Here is a 17,109-nt window from a genome sequence, read left to right on the forward strand (position 1 = left end):
GAACGTAGCAATGCGCCATGGCGCATATCCATCAGAAAGTCAAAATGAACGTACAAGGTTTATGCATATGCAAAAACTAGGATAGAGGCAGGGGAAGCTCGTAAAGAAGCATCTCTTTCCTGTATATATTGCTCGTTTCGCTACAGTCGCCTACAAAAGTCCTCCACCTCCGTTAGGAATAAAACAAAGACACTTCTGCTCACCTAGCCAGCTTCTTCTATTTAACCCTTAAGTTTATTGCCTTGCTGACCCGTCTTAATGCCGCCTTCGAGGGTATCTCACGAACAAATTTTCGGATTAAGGATAATAAGGGTTGAACCAGACCGGATGTTACGACTAATATCGTAACTCCGGCGACATTGATGTTGAAAGAGCTCAGCGTTGAAATTTCCGGCAAGCTTCTGAGGAAAAAGGATGAAGCTGAGCATGGCGCGAGTTCCTAGAAGAACATGGCAGAACCGCGTCGCGAAGAGAAGAATAAGGGGAATATCAAAAAAGCAAAAATAAAAGCCGAAAAGGCCTTGAAGCTTCTAAGCCGCCATGCATGCATAAAAGCAAGATGAACCACCGACGATATTAACGCGGCGGAAACCCGTCTGCGGAAAGGGCAAACGGAACTGAAGAGGTATCGAACATGTCAGCTATTGCTGGCTGAGCGGCGAATGGCCAATTCACAGAAAGGGACTGAAATCAAACTAAAAACGGGAATCGCGAGGGGGGAAATGTTGTCTTGTCATGAGAAAGTCATTGCGTGTTCGCATCCTCATTTTGTTGCTGTACTTCGTAAAGTTAGTTTGTTGCCTCGGCAGCTCACATGCAAGATTAATTGCATGTGGCTGCATCAACGTGCATGCGACAAGGGACCGCGGCTTTACGCTTTATCCGCGGGACCCGCAGCACTTTCGACTGCCTTGTTCGGCGGGTCGATGGCTGTAGCATGCTCATTTCCGATAATATCATTACTGGGAAAAGACGTCTCCATCGGAGTGTCAGCTGCGGTATGGTCATGCTTGCCATTGACAGTAGTACCGTTGTTCTCGGTTGGTGCGGGTGAGTGGAACGCGTCGTAGTCCCGTTTCTCGCCTTGAACGGGGGGCGCGCTGAGAGCAGCAACATTTCCATTCTGGGTGGTGTCAGAGTCAGGAAGCCAAATAGCTTCGATGGTGCAAGTGCGGCTGCCTTCTGGACGCTTGATGCCCACGAACTTGAAGCGCGGGTCGGTCCTTTGGAAGAGGTCGGCATAATCGTCCTCGGCGCGCTCACGGGCGTTGAGCAGCTGCAGCATAGTCATGTCCATGGATCTATGCAGTAAGCGAGGATATGTCAGCAAGCGCCAAGACGAGTCAGGGATCTAGATCTCGCGTATCTGACGTACCTGATGATCTTCTCGTCCCAGGGGTTTTCGGTCCCAGGTTTTGGCAGGATGTTTTCGTTGACGAGGATGCGCGCCCCCGGCTTGAGAGCAGGGATCAGGCATTTAAGCATTTTCTCGCAGTATTTGTCCGACCAATTGTGGAAGATCCAGCGGAAAAAGTAGACGTCGGCGCCAGCCACAGGCTGTTCGGTGAAGAAGTCGTGGGCCTGGAACTCGATGCGGTCCGCGAACTCGGGGGGAATATGGGCGGGGCCGTCGGCTACGGTCTTGGGGAGATCCTGCACGACAAAACGGAGATCGGGGAAGCGCTTGGCGAGCGCGACGGGCACGAAACCGTGCGACCCGCCAACCTAAGCAGGGGTCAGTTTCTCGTATATTGCCACAGGCAGGCTAGCGACTCACATCGACGACGGTCGCCTTGCCGAGGGCGTCCCACGGGTAGCCGTTGACGAGGTAGTCGACCTCGTAGCCCTCACCGCCGGTGAGCGAATGCATGGCGCGCCCAAAGCGCTTCGCGCGCGCCGGATTGCGGCCAATCTCGACGAACATGGGCACGTCGATGTCCCAGGCGACGGAGAAGCCGCACTGAGTGGGCTCCTGTGAAGCCGGCCACTTCTGCATGGCGTCGACCGTGCGCGCAGCTGCAGGGAAGAAGTCAGAGCTGCACAGGCCGACCCAGTCGTTCATGGTCGGGTCGAGCAGGGCCATGGAGGCGGCGGTGTGGGCGACGTAGCCAGGGCGCGGCTCGCAAAAGACGCGGTTCGTGATGGCATGGCGCACAATGCGCTTGACGTTGACGACATCGACATTGACGGCGGTGGCGAGGTCATCGAAGGAAATGTCGCGGTCCAGGGGCACGGCCTGGGGGATGCCGAAGTTGTATACAGCCTGGAGGCTGAGGTTGTCGTTGTACTGTACCCAGCCGAGTGGGAAGGCGTCAGCGGCGCGTCGCACAAGAAAAAAACAGAAGTAGCCAGAGACATACGCTCCACGCAAGCCAGCGCATGCTTTCGCTCGGCCCAACCATCAAGTCATGCAGCTCCTGCGTCGCATTGATGACGGCGCGGCGGGCCTGCTGGATCTCGGTGTTGCTCGCAGGCACAGGGAAGTCGAGCGGCGCATGCGGATCGAACGACAGCGCAGGCAGGCCATTGGCGGCGAGATATTGCTCGATCTTGGCCGTCTCACGCTGGATGAGGGCAGTCAGCTCGCTCAGGCGCGACATGATTCTTTTTGTTGGGTGGATCCAGTGGGCTGGAGCTGGGAGAGGGGCAGGGGTCGCGGGGGCTCGGGTCTGCAGAGACGCTCTTATGGGAGCAGCCCGCATGCTCGAGCTGCCCACGCGCGCGACCCTTGGCGATGTGCGGTGACAGGGCAGCCCGCGGGGCCGTGCTCGCAGCCGCGGACCAGGCACCCCTACCCAACTGGGCTGCTGGACCGTATGATCGGACGCCACCGTGCTCTGCCAGCAGAAGCGCGCGGGGCCGCAGCCGATAGACTGCACGCCGGCCGGCCATGCGCACGAGAAAGGCAAAGGCCCTGCCTCCAAGCCGCTAAACCGTTGCACTTCACCACCGGCAGTTATTTTCTCTCCGCTACCCAACTTCTGTCCACTACCCCTCAACACCTCGCCACCCACCCTTAGCAGCCCGTCCACGTGCTCTCTGCCGCCAACGCTTCCCCGCCGCGCCTGCCTGACTGAACGACCAACCACTGGCCCGGCCCGCCCCGACCATGGCCGACCAGCACTCGCTCCACGATTCGGTGCTGGACCAGCCCACCGAGCACCATGTCCACCAGAAGCGCAGCTCGCAGTCGCCCACCCAGCAGAAGCGCGCCAGCTCGTCCCCTACCGGAGCCGCGGCCATTACGGCGCAAGAGCAGGCGGATGCCTTCGAGCAGGCCGAGGACGGGATCGAAGCCAACGACTACACCTCGGACGACGACCAAGGCTACGAGTCAGACAGCGCGTCCACTACGTCGGCATCGCTCGCCTCGTCGGCGCGCAACTTCATCTACGAGAACGGCCGGCGGTACCACAGCTTCCGCGAAGGCACTTACTCATTTCCCAACGACGATCGCGAGCAGGACCGCGAGGACCTGAAGCACGCCATGTACCTGAAGCTCTTCAATGGCACGCTGCATTTCGCCCCGCTGGACCCGGAGAAGAACATCAACGCAATCGACCTGGGCACCGGCACCGGCATCTGGGCCATAGACTGTGGGCCAACCCCTGTCGCGATCCGTGGCACAAGGTCGCTAATCTTACTCCAGTCGCCGATTTGTACCCGAACGCCAACGTGCTGGGAATCGATCTGAGCCCCATCCAAACGGAATGGGTGCCCGCCAATCTGGTACTAATCCTGGACCCACTTTTTTCCACGCCTGTCACCAACTGACCCTTTCACAAGAAATTCATGGTCGATGATGCCGAGGATGAGTGGTTACACCCGCGCAACACTTTTGATTACATCCACACCCGTCACACCGTGCAGGGCTTCCGCAACTGGCCGAAACTCTTCGAGCGCGCGCTAAGGTAAGCCTCCATCCGCATCCGCATCCGCATCCCCGCGCGCACGCACCAGCTCACCTCCCTGTCCTCGCCGCACAGACACCTCAAGCCCGGCGGCTGGATGGAATGCCAAGAGATCGACCACATGCCCATGTCCAACGACGGCACCCTGGCCGACGACGACGCCATGCTCAAGTACTGGCAGATGGTCACTGACGGCCTGTCCAACGTCGGCGTCCCTTTCCGCTCTGCCCCCGTCCTCAAGCGCTACATGGAAGAGGCCGGCTTCGTCAACGTCACCGAGCGCGTCTTCTACACGCCCATCGGACCCTGGCCCAAGAACAGGCATCTGCGCGAGGTCGGCTTGTACTGGCGCGCCGTGCTGATGGAGGGCCTTGAGGCCATCGCTCTTGGGCCCATGACCAGGGGCTTGGGTTGGACCAAGGAGGAGATTGCTGTGTTTTTGGCTGCCGTGAGGAAGGCGTATACGGAGCCGTCGACGCATTCCTTCATGCCGTTTTATATCATTCACGGCCAGAAGCCGGAGTGATGGGGGCTGAGGGGAGACCAGGCACAAAAGATCCGTGGATTTAATTGGTAACAAAACCGCCACAGCCATCCACAACAAACTACATGTCTCACTTATCTACCCATCTTGTCATTTTCTTTCGGCACCTCTCATATCGAACCCTCCATTTTTGATTTTTGGCTTGTGCATGGGCTGGCTAGATTCTCTCTCTGTACCCTCGTTCTTCCCGCTTTGTTTTTGTGTAGCTGCATATATGATACCCCTTCAATGGGTACGAGAGTACGACACGTGTAAAGGCAGCAATGCCCACAAGCGGTACGGCCGAAATTGTTGCTTCTTCCGGGTGGTGGAAAGTTGAATGGTCCGTATGCGGATTGCTCAGAGACCCAATGTGTTAATATTGCAAGACCTATCAGCATGGTATGCGTACAAACTGTGAGGGAACAAGTTCAGCAAAGCGTCGGTGTTGGTATTAAGTCATATTTCCTTTCTCACTATCTTTCTTCCCCCGCAGGGAAGACGCCATTGGTGTATATATGGCCTTTTGAACAGATCCAATTATCGTACTCCGGGCTGTGGTACGTATTTTCTCCTTTTTTCTCCTCGAATTTCTTTTCTCGATTCTTCAGGTACCATGCGAAGACAAAGGCCCCCACCCCTGTCTTGGACTTTCCTGAAACTCTAGTTTGATGCCCCCCCCGGTCGAGCTGAATCATCCGAAATGACCTCACCGCGCATGATGGCGCGCTTGGATTCTTTGCATATGACCGTACCATGGGTACCTATAATCTTGGCAGATCTTAATATAGCACTCTGGACCCTCGTCTTCAGCTGCGCAGGGTTTCCTTTGACTCTCTTATTCACACGAACAAGAGCAAGTATTTTCCTTTTTCCCGTCATCGCATGGTCTCGGATCGCCCTTCGACATATTCACGTAGCGCGTCGTTTAAATCTGACCGGTATGCATGGCTCTATTGCTGTACTACTACCCCCGCTATTTTAGTCCCATTACGCGCATATACTTTCCGGGCCGTAGCGGCCGGCCGGCCGGTCGAGTGGTCTAACTAGCTTATTAGTAGGCGCACCTCAATAGTAGCGTAGTTTACGCTAGTTTCTTGGACCGAGGGAGCGGAAAGAAGATCGTCATTCAACTAGCGTAGCTATGTATCCCTAGTCCTGAAGAATTTTTCTTTCTCGTCCAATAGCGAGCGAGATGATTTTTCCCGAAAAGGAAAAATTCAGCATCTTGTCAGAATTCTACGAGCGAGAAGTGAGGCGAGAACGATAATTGCGCCACCGCCATCTTTATTTTGTCATCTTTTTCTTTTTCTTTTTCCCTTTTTTTTTGCTACGGGGTCTTTGTTAGCTTCAGTCGTATGACTGGTCTTGTTGGGAAATCCTTGCATCTCCATCTAGGAGTAATGACCATATTTATCCTTCCGGGAGATGTGGTTGACTTTTTGTTTAATGCTGACCAACGAACGCAACAATTTTGCCCAGTTAAAGGCCTAGCGAAACAAGTAACAGGCATACAACCCTTCCCAGCCATGCAAGGTATGCGAGTAAAAATGAAAACCTTAGGCCGTCGCGTTACTAGTCTCATATTTTCTCCTTACTTACCTGCTTGGAAGGAGGAAGGCGTCGATAGTGGCGGTGCCGGCGGAAACGTAAAACTGAGGGAATTAGTTTCAAGCTTGGCCCCTTATTTTTTCTTTTTGATCTTGTGTGATGCGGTCTTTTTTTTTTCTTGTGTAATGAGCGGCTTCCATGGCTTCTCTGCAGCTCCACAGTCATGCAGGATCATAGCCAATAGATAGCGAGCCTTGGCTTGTGCCTATGGGGGGCTGATGGAGCTCTTTCGTCTGTTGTCTCAACGAGACACTCATATCCTGTCTTTCTTCCTGACTGGCCAGCGTGCCGATACCGGATCACTGCAAGCTTACACGAGTCGCGAGCTGCCGAATCTCGCCGCCGAATGATGGTTCAAACCGAGAAGTGGCGGAGAAAGACAGGCTCTTCGCAGCTGGAATGCATGCGTGCCATTCGTTTGATATCGTTGAGACCTTGGTACTCGTGCAGCAAAGCCTTTGATAGCCTCTAGCGCATGATAGGTTGCAGTTGGACTACAAACCTCCGCCACGCGCTGCAGGTTTCCCCTGCAATGCGACACCACCCGCGTTTTTAGGTACCACTACTTACCTTCATGCACCGCCTCGCCCAGATAGCCAAGCGGATCAAATCGACTGGGCCCGTGTGAGTGGCAAGCCAACACGTTCTGTTGCACAGCAGGCGCAAGTTTCCCGGCTCTGTCGGCTGAACTGAACACACAAGCGACAAGTGAACTGTCAAAGGTGCGTCCTGTTCCTGCTGTGCACCCACAGAGTTCAGACGAATCCATGCATGCCACGAGGGCCTAAGGCGGTGTATGTGGGGGTTGCAGAACGTGCTCTCGTACAACACGACCGTGTGTTGGGAATGAGTACGTAGCCGGTCGCTGGCGGTTGGGTGCGGTCTAGAAGTCCGTGGTTGTTCGTGCGCGCACGCTCGGGCGCGGCGTTAGCGAATCTGGTGATGCTGAACTGAGGCGGGCCCCGAGCCACGGGTAGCTGTCGGCATTTCGGCTTGCGAAGGACAAGAAATTCGGATGTACGTTTGGGGTTCGTGAGGGATTCGGCGTAGGTGCCGATGGGGTGAAAGCTCGAAACGGTGGGCTAGTTTGCCGGAAGAAGTGCCCACGGGGTTATTACTTCTGTGTTCCCCATTGGCTGGATTTGTCCGAAACCATATAGATGAGTTCCTGTTTCGAGATGTAACGGCCTCCCAAACGCATGTTGTCAGTAGACGGTGGTTGCTCGCTCAACATCCAATTTCTGGGCTTCAGGAGCTGCTCTGCTGCATTCTGAGGGACTGCCCGCCGGCTGGTGGTCAGCAGAGGAACAGCAGAGCCGGCGAAACCAGGCTGGGGAACGGAGAATTGACGGGGAAACCGCACAGTGCGGGCCGGAGAAACCGTTCGACATGGGGAAACAAAGGCTGGACGGGACAGGGGAAGGCGGAGGCGGGGAAACTAGCGGCGCCGCAGGAAGTTCGGCTCGGACAGGGTCATCCTCCAATCGTGCCATGCACCTGTGTAGCTTCTTCGAATTTTCTCTGCAGGTCTTGTGAGCAGGCAGAGTGGTTTGATGTGATGTTGGCCTAGACATTTTGTATCCACATGTGCGTCACCGGCACGGCACGTAGCGAGACGAAGGCGATCGAGAGAGAATCAAACGCCGTGGTAGATTCCGAGGCGGGTCCATCCAGCAGGTGCAGTAGTTGCCGAGATTGGATTGATGTTCGGAACGACAGTATTGCCGTTTTGGGTAACCGCGATATCCGCGCAGCAGGAGTTGTCCCAAGGGTCCAGACAGCAGCAATGCAATATCTTAGTTGCTTAACGACAAACTGCATGCTTTCGAGTATGTAATCCGAGCGAAGTGTTTGCGACCTTTTGGATAGCCGAGTTGGGGTAATATTGGAAATGCGCGAATTCTGTAAGCGTGAAGCGCCCCGAGGCCCGATGTTGGTGGGCCATTTTGGGCGGAGGAAACCGCGCCTGGACCTGGTATAGTTGCGTAGGCGGTGGTGAGGTTCGGTAGCCAGGCACCAGGGCGGTCCTGAGATGAGGAATGTGCCAGCAGGCGGCTAGAGGCAAATTAGTGGAGGTCGAGTGGAGAGGCCCATTAAATACTCTCATGAGGCTCGTCACTGTGCCAAATTTCAGCAGTCGGCAAAGGGGAGAACGTGCCGGCCAAGATGGTCATGACTACGATTGCTCTGGGTATACGAGGTCAGGCCTCCATAGGTTTGACGGCGGACTGGAGAGACATTGGGTAATGCAGACGGCACACTTGCCCGAAAAAGGAACCGACAAAAGAGCGGAGTAGGCTGGGGAGCTTGGCGTGGGGCGGCGGAGCGCAGAGAGGTCTGAACGGGCTGGGAATTGCCGGTGGTGGGCAGACCGGGCAAGTGCAGCCCGAAATCCCCAGAGCCGTGATCCGCCGCCTGCCGAGGACGCGCCCTCAGGCGTGCCTACCCCAGAAAGAAGTGCGATGACGCGTGCGCGATGGCGGTATGGCTGCATCCGGGCAAGCGATGGATGGTGAATTCTCTCTCGTGGCTTGTCGACGACGACGAGGCGTCGTTGTTTCCCCGCGCGCCAGCGCTTTCCCGACTCGCGCAGCCCCGCCATCTTGCGTGCCTTGCACCCTCATCTCGCCACCAGCATCACGAACTGCGAGGAACGGCCGATCTGCCGTGCCGCAAACACCAGCAAAGTATCCACTCAGAGCCTCCGGCATGATAGCCTCGCTCCTTCAACGGCTCGACTACGGCGCAGCCCATTGCCGTCCCAATGCCGCTTCTGCACGCCGAGCACGTCCGTGATACCCTGGTCGAAAATCCAGCAGACATGGCAGTCCTCCGCTCAGAGCACCACCATCGTGGCCGGCCCAGACTCCTCCCAGGCCGAATCGGCCCCGGGGTACGTCACTCTTGGACTATAAAGGCTTCATGGCCGCGCTGCGATGGTCTTGAGTCACAGCAGTGCCCTCTTCTCCCCCAGTCCTTCACCCACCATGAGGCTCTCTTCCGCGGCTGCCGCTGCCACTGCCCTTGTTGCCGGCACAAATGCTCAGAGCAGCACCAGCGTCTATGTCCAGCCCGACGTCCCTACCGGTACCCCCATTCCGGGTGACTACTCGGGTGCTCTGAGGCCGCAAGTCCACTTCTCTCCGCCGCAGGTGGGCCATCTCGCAATCTCGCCATTCAACTTGGGCTAACCAGTCACCAGAAATTCATGAACGACCCCAATGGCTGCTTCCTTGACGCAAACGGCACATGGCATCTCTACTACCAATGTTCGTGTCCCCACTCCTTGTATACAGAAGCCTGATGCTGACTCTCCTATCAGACAACCCCACCGCAACTGTGGCCGGCAACCAGCACTGGGGTCATGCCACGAGCAAAGACTTGTACCATTGGGAGAACCAACAAATTGCCATCTTCCCGCCAAACAACGTGTCCAACATCTTTTCCGGATCAGCCGTGATAGATGTCAACAACACCTCTGGCTTCTTCCCTGACCAAGACAATGGCGTCGTGGCCATGTACACGCTGAACACCCCTACCAAGCAAATCCAGGAAATCGCCTATTCGCACGACGGTGGCTACACCTTTATCCCCTACGAGGGAAACCCCGTCATCGACAGCACCTCGACTCAGTTCCGTGACCCCAAGGTCATTTGGTATGAGGACCACTGGGTCATGGTCCTCGCCTACTCGCAGGAATTCGCCATCGGTATCTTCACCTCTCCCGATCTGAAGGAATGGACCCACGCCTCCAACTTCTCTTACCACGGCCTTCTTGGCTTGCAGTATGAGTGCCCCAACCTCGTCGAGATCCCCGTCGAAGGCTCTGACGAGACCATGTTTGTCCTCACCATCTCCATCAACCCCGGTGCACCGCAGGGTGGTTCCATCATGGAATACTTCCCCGGTACTTTCAACGGTACACACTTCACTGCTGTCGACGGTGCCGCCCGCATCGCCGATTTCGCCAAGGACAACTACGCCGGCCAGTTCTTCTACGGCACGCCTGCTGGATCTGACGCCATCTCCATCGCCTGGGCCAGCAACTGGCAGTACACCCAAGTCGTTCCGACGGGCGATGAGGGTTGGCGCTCCGTCATGTCTCTGCCGCGCCGCAACTACCTGGCCAAGATCGAGCGCGTGGGTTGGACGCTTGTCTCGAAGCCGTACGACCTGTCTCCCGTCATCGGCTCTGAACTCGGCTCAGACGACTCCCTCGCAAACGCCTCGCTGGTCGTCGACTACAGCTCCGTTGCCAGCAACGCCATCTACTTCGAAGCCAACGTCACTGGCCTGCCCGGCTCCGTCTCTGATATCAGCTCCTCGGCGACGCTCAACTTCACCGCGCTGTCGCCCATCTCGGGCGAGTCCGTCTCTGGCGGCTACTTCTTCGGCGGCGACAACCCCTTCTGGCTCGACCGTGGCAAGACGCGCGGCTTCGACAACCCCTTCTTTGCCGATAAGTTCTCAACCGCCCAGCTGCTTGACTCGAGCGGCACCTGGTCCCTCTCTGGCGTCATTGACCGCTCCATCATCGAGCTGTTTTTGGACCAGGGCACCTACAGTGCCACTGCCACTTTCTTCCCTGTTCAGCCTCTTAGCATCTTCTCTATCAGCACGGCTGGTCTGCCTGAGGGCGCCAAGGTCAGCGTTGCTGTGTGGGGTTTGGAGAGCGCGTGGGCGCAGTACGAGGATGAGAGCGGACAAGTAGTTGGGAACGTGACGACGAGCTCTTCAGCGGAGAAGCGGATGCTGTATGCCACGAGCTTTGACGCGTAATTAATTAGAGGAGAGAGGTAAAAGATGGGTTGTCTATGATGTAATGCCTAGCGATTAATGTTAACGACCATACTGCCAATTATGGAAATCTCCGTGTGAAAGTCATGTGTAGAGTTTTGTGTCTAGTTCATGAGAAAATAAGGGGCCGTAGAGCAAAGAGGCCCATATCCTCTATTATCATAGCAAACGAACAAACATGTCACTGGGTATTCCACGTCACTATGCCCTCCGAGGATCCATTACCTCCCTCGAGCAGCTCTCAATCAACTCTCCCCCCTCAGCCTTTTTAAAGTGTCCTCCTCTCCCCTCGCCTCCCCCTCCTTCGGACTCATCCCACTCCCCGCCATCTCGAACCGCGGCGCGTCCGCCCCCGCGTCCAACTCGACGATCCGCTCGAACTGGTCCTCGCCGTCCAATTCCTGCGCGCCGACGTCTCCCGGCAACTCCGCGTTAGCCCCGAAATCGTGCTGCGGCTTGTCCGGCGGCTGCGAGCCCACCGCCTCGTGGCGCTGCGTTCCGGCGTGATCCAGCTCCGCGGCGTTGCGGTTCGCAGCCATTCGTCGCCGCCGCCGTCGTAGGAGAAAGAAAGCATGAAGTGCGACGAGCGCTACGCCGCAAACGCCGCCAACCACGCCGCCGACGATAGCACCAGTCTTACTTCTCTTCGCCCCACTCGCCGCAGCGGTGCTGGTAGTAGTACTACTGGAAGCAGCGCTCTGCTTGAACAGCCCCGCCAACGCCGCCGTCTCCCACCCACCCGCCGGCGCCGTCAGCGTCGCGCCGCCCTCATCCCCACCGCCCACGACCTCGGCGACGCCCTGCGAGACCTTGTACGGGCGAGCGGCGGCGTCGAAGTAGTTGTTCCACGTGACGCTCCAGACGTCGAGCACGGCGACGCCGTGCCACTCCCAGTCGCACGTGGCGTGGTTGAGGTCGAGGGCGCCGCCGAGCGTGAGCAGCTGCGTGCTGTTGGGCACGAGGTGGCACGTGTGGCCCCAGCGCGGCGACTGGCCCTCGAACAGCTTGGTCCACGTGAAGGACGGCAGCGACAGCGCGTAGACGTCGTCGTACAGGGTGCCGGATTTGGGGTTGCGCCCGCCGTAGAGGTAGATGTTGTGCGAGGAGCCGTCGGCGGCCGTGGCGGCGGTGAGGCAGAAGTCGGCGCGGAGGGCAGGGACGGTGCCCGTGGCGGTTTGGGTGTACCAGGTGCCGTTGTTATTGTCGGTAGAGGGGGACGAGAGCCAGGAGTCGACGTCCCAGATTTGGATTTCGTTGAGGTTGATCTGGTTTGCGGGTTCAGTGTCTTGATAAAGGTGGGTTGGCATTGGATGAGAGGTTGGCTCCTCTTGTTTGGATTCTTACCAGCTCTCCTGAAGCAGGGTCGTCATTGATAAGCGGCTCCCTTGCGATACCCCCCACAACTACTAACGCCCCGCTTTCCCCCATCTCGGACACGTACACCATGCCCGCCCCAGATCTAGGCGTGCCGCCCGTCATCGCTTCGGTTGACACATTCCACGCGGTTCGGCCCGTTGCATTGGCCGTATCTAAGATGATCATGCCCTCGAGGTGGGCTGTTTGCGTCGATAAGTTCCCCCAAACTTCAATTGATTCGACGGTTCCCGCCTCGCCGTTGAGGTAGAAAGCCAGCCCCAGATCAGGCGCCTCGGCGTGGGCACCGCGGGTCGGCTGCCAGAGGCTGGCCTCGCTGATGTTAATGGACTCCCAGTCACCGCGTTCGACGGTATCGTAGGCCCACAGCAAACCGGCATTTGAGCTGCTGTAGTTGTGCTGCGATGAGTTGCTGGTGAAGTCGGCACCTCCGTAAAGGTAGATTTTTGGGTCGGATGGAAGGCCTTGAAAAAGGTGTCCGCGGAGAGATGTCGGAGGTCTGGGTGTGGAGGCGGATTTGTTCCAGGTAGAGATGGAGAGATTTGTTTCCCAGTTCCAGCTTTCAGAGGTGTTGATCCCAAGTAGATAGTAATCTAGTGTGGGGTAAGTGGTGGAAGTAAGGCATATGGACGATATTAGGCGTACTCAGTCCGAGGTAGAATTCATCCGTCCACCTCTCATCGCCATCATAGATGGTCTCTAGGCCACCATCGATGTATATCATATCTCCCTTTAAAACGGCTACATGTTCGTTGTCAGTAAGGTGCGCTTAAGGTAGTCGAATGACATAAGCTTAAATATACTTTGATGTTCCCAACGCGCGCACATCAAGCCCACCGGATCATAGTCTAAAGCGGTAGCGTTGGTGAAATTCAACGTCGAAGACTGCGCCATTGCCCCCAGACTCAGCGCCCATAGCGAGAGGAGCCGTAGCCCACTCCGACGCAGCGGTAGACACATGGCGATGTGATGAACGCCAAGCGCTGGTGCGCAGCAGTGAAAAAGTCATGACGAGTGCATGGCGCTAGTTGTTGGACGAGGAGATCGAGATGAAGCGACGAGTCAAGAAGCACGCTGAATTATAGTGCTGATCATTCAGTGCATGCGGAGAAAGGCTTGTGCGATGGCAGCAGAAGAGGACAAAAGGAGAGAGCTGGGACGTCTGTAAGCACTCTGCTGCAGAAGGCTTTCTGCAAGCCCATCTTTTGGGGGCTAAAAGCGAGTCAGGGCCCTATTCCTTTAGCCTATCTTATCGTCCCTGCGGGTCATCGTCACCAAACGACCCTGCGGCGTGCCCGACAGCGCGGGTAGCTGGATGCATGTCAGCAGTCTAGAAGCACTCAATTCGCTAGGTGTGATGCTTGACAGCACTTTTGTCGTTTTTCCCTGCCCGTTGTCGCACGCAATCGCCGGAATCGCCGTCCGTAGCCACTAACCTCGGATACCAATGCGACTTGGCAGAGCCCGACGCCGCGTCTACCTATCCGGCGACCCTGGATGAATGCACGTGGCCTTCGGGCATGGGTCGGCTTGTCTGCACCGCGAGGGATAGGTGTGAACTCGATGCGGTGCTGTGCCCCAGCTTGTCGCCATATTGGGCATGGATCGACGACCTCTTTCCATTTGGATCATCAAAAGCAGCTGGAAGTCCGCGGGCTTGACTGGGAAAGAGCTGGATTTTCAATGCGGGTCGTCGCGAGTCAGCCGGTGCTGCATCACAGTAATCTACTTCTTGGCCCCCAAGCACTCGTAAGAAGTAATGAGCAGGCGACTGGTTGACCGGTGAGCACGGTGAGGATGGTGCAACCTTATTTTAAGGGCAGCTTGTCATTGCCCCCGGAGACCGTTTCTTTGTCAGCTTTCTACCCCAGCGGAAATAGTGGCGCCAAGCTATCTCCGGTTCTACTCGTGTCCCTTTTGCAGATCAGCGGGGATCTCTCTCCTCTTTTGCATGCCGATAAGCTTCCCAAGGCCCGATTACAGGGAGCATTGTCGCCAAAGGTCCGACTTCGTCGCCATCATCGCCGAAATTGTCCGCCTCATTTCTATGCTCGTCTATGAGTTGCTGCATTGGTCGTGCTGTGCGTGTCATTAATGGTGATCCGTATACACAATGAGAGTCCTCCCTTTGCAAAGTGATAAGGACGCAAAGCGGTCATTCCAATATGTCCGAGCGCCGCTGTAGAATTGAGCGATCTCCGAAAAAACTCTGTGCCGACTACGGTCTTGACGAAGTAGGAAAAAGAAAATAAGAGACAAAAACTCCGATATCCTTGCGTGATCTATCGTTGGTATGGTATCTTCATGTGACTTGACGTTGCGCAGAAAATAATTTTCACAAAAATAGACAAAAGAAATGCGCTCAAAGGAGAAGGCAAAAGAAATTCAAAGTAGGACGTCGTCTCTCAGCTATCGAGAGTCTCGCTTGGTTGTAGACGAAGAGCCGCGTCCACTATCCCTCGTCTGTGGCTCCTCAGAAATAACGGTAACGGTGACTTCCGGAAAGACCGTGACCTCTGTTGTAATCTCAATGGCATTCGGCTTGGGCGTCTGGTCGTTGACCCTTTCGTCAAAGCTGCTCTTCTCCCTTGGTGATCGGGGCATATACGTGGGGCTGGGCAGAGCCGGATATTGGTGCAGCTCCTTGACTAGCTCGTCCTCGCTGTCGCTGCGTCCCATCGACCGCGTGATTCTCCTGGAATCGCGCTGCGCTCCTCCAGTTATTGTTGTTTGGTGGTTGGAGTAGGCGTTCGTACCAGTGAATCGGGGGTTTGCGTCACGGAGCTCGAAAACGCGCGAGCGGCGCTGGCTCCCGTAAGTTCCCTTGCGAGATGTATGGCCTAGGATTAGAACGCGGAGCGTTGGAAGACAAGTTGCAATAATGGCGATGGCTGTCTCAATCATCGACACGGTGCAGGTGAGCATGGTCTCTTGGCGGTGCGAGTAGATAGCGCGAATGACTGTTCGTGTCAGTCAAAAAGTATACCCACTCTTTGCTGCTTAACGACTTACTGCTGACAATAACAACGACGAAGCCGAGGGCGAAAATGCTGGCAACACCAAGTTTTTGTTTCAAAGGAAGATTGAGCTTCATCACCATTGAAATCGGAAGGCAAATTATCAAAACATCAGTTGTGATGTTGACTAGACAATGAATGTCAGTAATTTCATGCAAGTTGCAGTGAACAAGAGATGCCTACAGGTAATGGTGATCCAGTAGTTGATTGTCGCCGCGCTGGCCGGACACGCTCTGCTGGGGTCTTGACTCCAGGTACGGTCCAACGGATAGCATCGGAAAATGGTGTCAAAGAAGATTGCCAGCCATGACACCACGAGCCATATGAGGGTGGCGTTGTACAACTTCTGCAAGTACTTGTACGTGTGACCCGCGAGCCTTTTGTAGAAGATGACCTAGAGGTAATATGAGCGAACGCCAGATCGCAACAACTCAGGTAACCGAATCACCTACCAGCCCGGCTTTGATCAGCCACAAAGAAAGCGTGTAGAAGATGGAACCCGGATAGATCAGCTGCGAGACTCCTGTTAGCTGTGATATTCAAGTTACTAGACTACCACTCAACTCACCTTCATCATCTCAACGAAGTGCTCCGGCGTGACCTCTGCCATGTTTTTCAGGCCTAGAAAGATGTCAACGATCGAGTGAGCGCTGCTGGGTATAGCAGCTAGGCTTACCGATGTTCCACATTCTCTGTTGAATGGCTAAGTCGCCGACAAGACAACAGAAGGCGGCAGTGATGAGGTAGTCATCGAGGTAAAGACCGCCCATGTTGTCCCATCTCACCCAAAGCCTCGAGACCAGGAAGAGGCCTGCGACTCCTGTACAGATGTACCATGATACCTGAACTGGTGGTTAGCAAGAAGCAGTCTCACAACGAGGCAATGGCAACGTACCACCTGGCCCGTCGTATCTTCAACCATTGTAGGTTGCAGGAATTAGGCAAGAGAGACCAAACTGAGAGAAAGGTGATGGATCGGCAAACCGTCTGCCTTTTAGTCGGCGTGGGCCGCGGTTAGACAAAAACCCCAGAAATATTGGGCGAGGATCTTGACGTGGGACGCACGCGGATCATGTTCACTTCAGATGATCAGCTGCGGTCTCATCACCGATCCCTGTGTCGCATCCAGGACGCGGACCACGCGGTCCTTCAGCTGATCCTACATGGGAGCCTCCGTTGGGGGGAAAATTTGCGGATTGGCAGCTCCACCAGGCTGGCTGAGGGACAACCTCGGAGCGGGAGGAGCAAAAGGCTGAGTTCATGCGAGCGAATAGCGGAGTACGGCCGGCGATCCGGCATGCTAGTTCGCGGACTTTGCCCCTCGGTTGGGTTGTGATAGCGTAAACGCTCTGGCCTCCAGTGAGGCTTTGCCCTTAGGCGCAAGGCCGGACTGCTCCATGAAGGGCAATGGCGGCCGCAGGCATACGACACAGGAGCCGTTAGTAAAGGACTGGGCAGCACGGCGATCCGGACCGAATGCATGTGCTTAGATGCAGGCGAGCACCGACGGGGAGCACCCGCTGGCCACCATGATGTCGCGAGGCGATGCGTGAGCGGAACACCGAGCCTCACGGCGCGCGGCCGGTAGACTTCACGGCAGCGTTCAGGAGGGCGGCGGCAGGCGTTATCCGGCACGGGTGTGGCGGGGACAAATGCAGGAGACAGACGAGTGAAGAGCTGAGGGCGCGTCAGCCCTACCGAGAATGGAAACGCGGCTTCGGAGCGGAAGGTCGGGAGACCGGGAGCCACCAGCGCGGGCTTGGGTCGCACCTTCAATTGCAAACTTTAGCTCGCCGGCCAGCTTCCGCTCCCGTCGCCGCCACCTCGACACGGCGCCCCAGCGGCGGTGCCGCACCTATTCACAGCCTCCGTCCGC

General features: G+C 56.3%; 5 protein-coding genes across 5 annotated transcripts; 2 read left to right on the forward strand and 3 right to left on the reverse strand.

Annotated features, from left to right (window-relative positions):
• Positions 1–871: 871 nt before the first annotated feature.
• Positions 872–2,600, reverse strand: LTHEOB_3773 (O-methyltransferase; the record flags this gene model as incomplete). The annotated part of the gene is made up of 4 exons (XM_035512733.1): positions 872–1,301; positions 1,376–1,725; positions 1,778–2,287; positions 2,361–2,600. 4 exons carry the CDS (start codon positions 2,598–2,600, stop codon positions 872–874), a joined length of 1,530 nt encoding a protein of 509 aa, XP_035362861.1.
• A 509-nt stretch (positions 2,601–3,109) lies between these two features.
• Positions 3,110–4,437, forward strand: LTHEOB_3774 (Methyltransferase domain-containing protein; the record flags this gene model as incomplete). The annotated part of the gene is made up of 4 exons (XM_035512734.1): positions 3,110–3,596; positions 3,650–3,729; positions 3,787–3,911; positions 3,987–4,437. 4 exons carry the CDS (start codon positions 3,110–3,112, stop codon positions 4,435–4,437), a joined length of 1,143 nt encoding a protein of 380 aa, XP_035362862.1.
• A 4,595-nt stretch (positions 4,438–9,032) lies between these two features.
• LTHEOB_3775 (Invertase precursor) lies at positions 9,033–10,824 on the forward strand (the record flags this gene model as incomplete). The annotated part of the gene is made up of 3 exons (XM_035512735.1): positions 9,033–9,197; positions 9,248–9,314; positions 9,368–10,824. 3 exons carry the CDS (start codon positions 9,033–9,035, stop codon positions 10,822–10,824), a joined length of 1,689 nt encoding a protein of 562 aa, XP_035362863.1.
• Positions 10,825–11,087: 263 nt separating this feature from the next.
• On the reverse strand, positions 11,088–13,176 carry LTHEOB_3776 (Cell wall anchored protein; the record flags this gene model as incomplete). The annotated part of the gene is made up of 4 exons (XM_035512736.1): positions 11,088–12,107; positions 12,187–12,809; positions 12,862–12,957; positions 13,020–13,176. The coding sequence occupies 4 exons, from the start codon at positions 13,174–13,176 to the stop codon at positions 11,088–11,090; spliced, it is 1,896 nt and encodes a 631-aa protein (XP_035362864.1).
• Positions 13,177–14,625: 1,449 nt separating this feature from the next.
• Positions 14,626–16,155, reverse strand: LTHEOB_3777 (uncharacterized protein; the record flags this gene model as incomplete). Its single annotated transcript, XM_035512737.1, has 7 exons — positions 14,626–15,176; positions 15,229–15,360; positions 15,417–15,627; positions 15,686–15,745; positions 15,802–15,854; positions 15,910–16,075; positions 16,129–16,155. 7 exons carry the CDS (start codon positions 16,153–16,155, stop codon positions 14,626–14,628), a joined length of 1,200 nt encoding a protein of 399 aa, XP_035362865.1.
• Between the last annotated feature and the right edge of the window lie 954 nt (positions 16,156–17,109).

The sequence above is a fragment of the Lasiodiplodia theobromae genome (assembly GCF_012971845.1).
Source record: "Lasiodiplodia theobromae strain AM2As chromosome Unknown scaffold_9, whole genome shotgun sequence".
Classification (NCBI taxonomy): domain Eukaryota; kingdom Fungi; phylum Ascomycota; class Dothideomycetes; order Botryosphaeriales; family Botryosphaeriaceae; genus Lasiodiplodia; species Lasiodiplodia theobromae.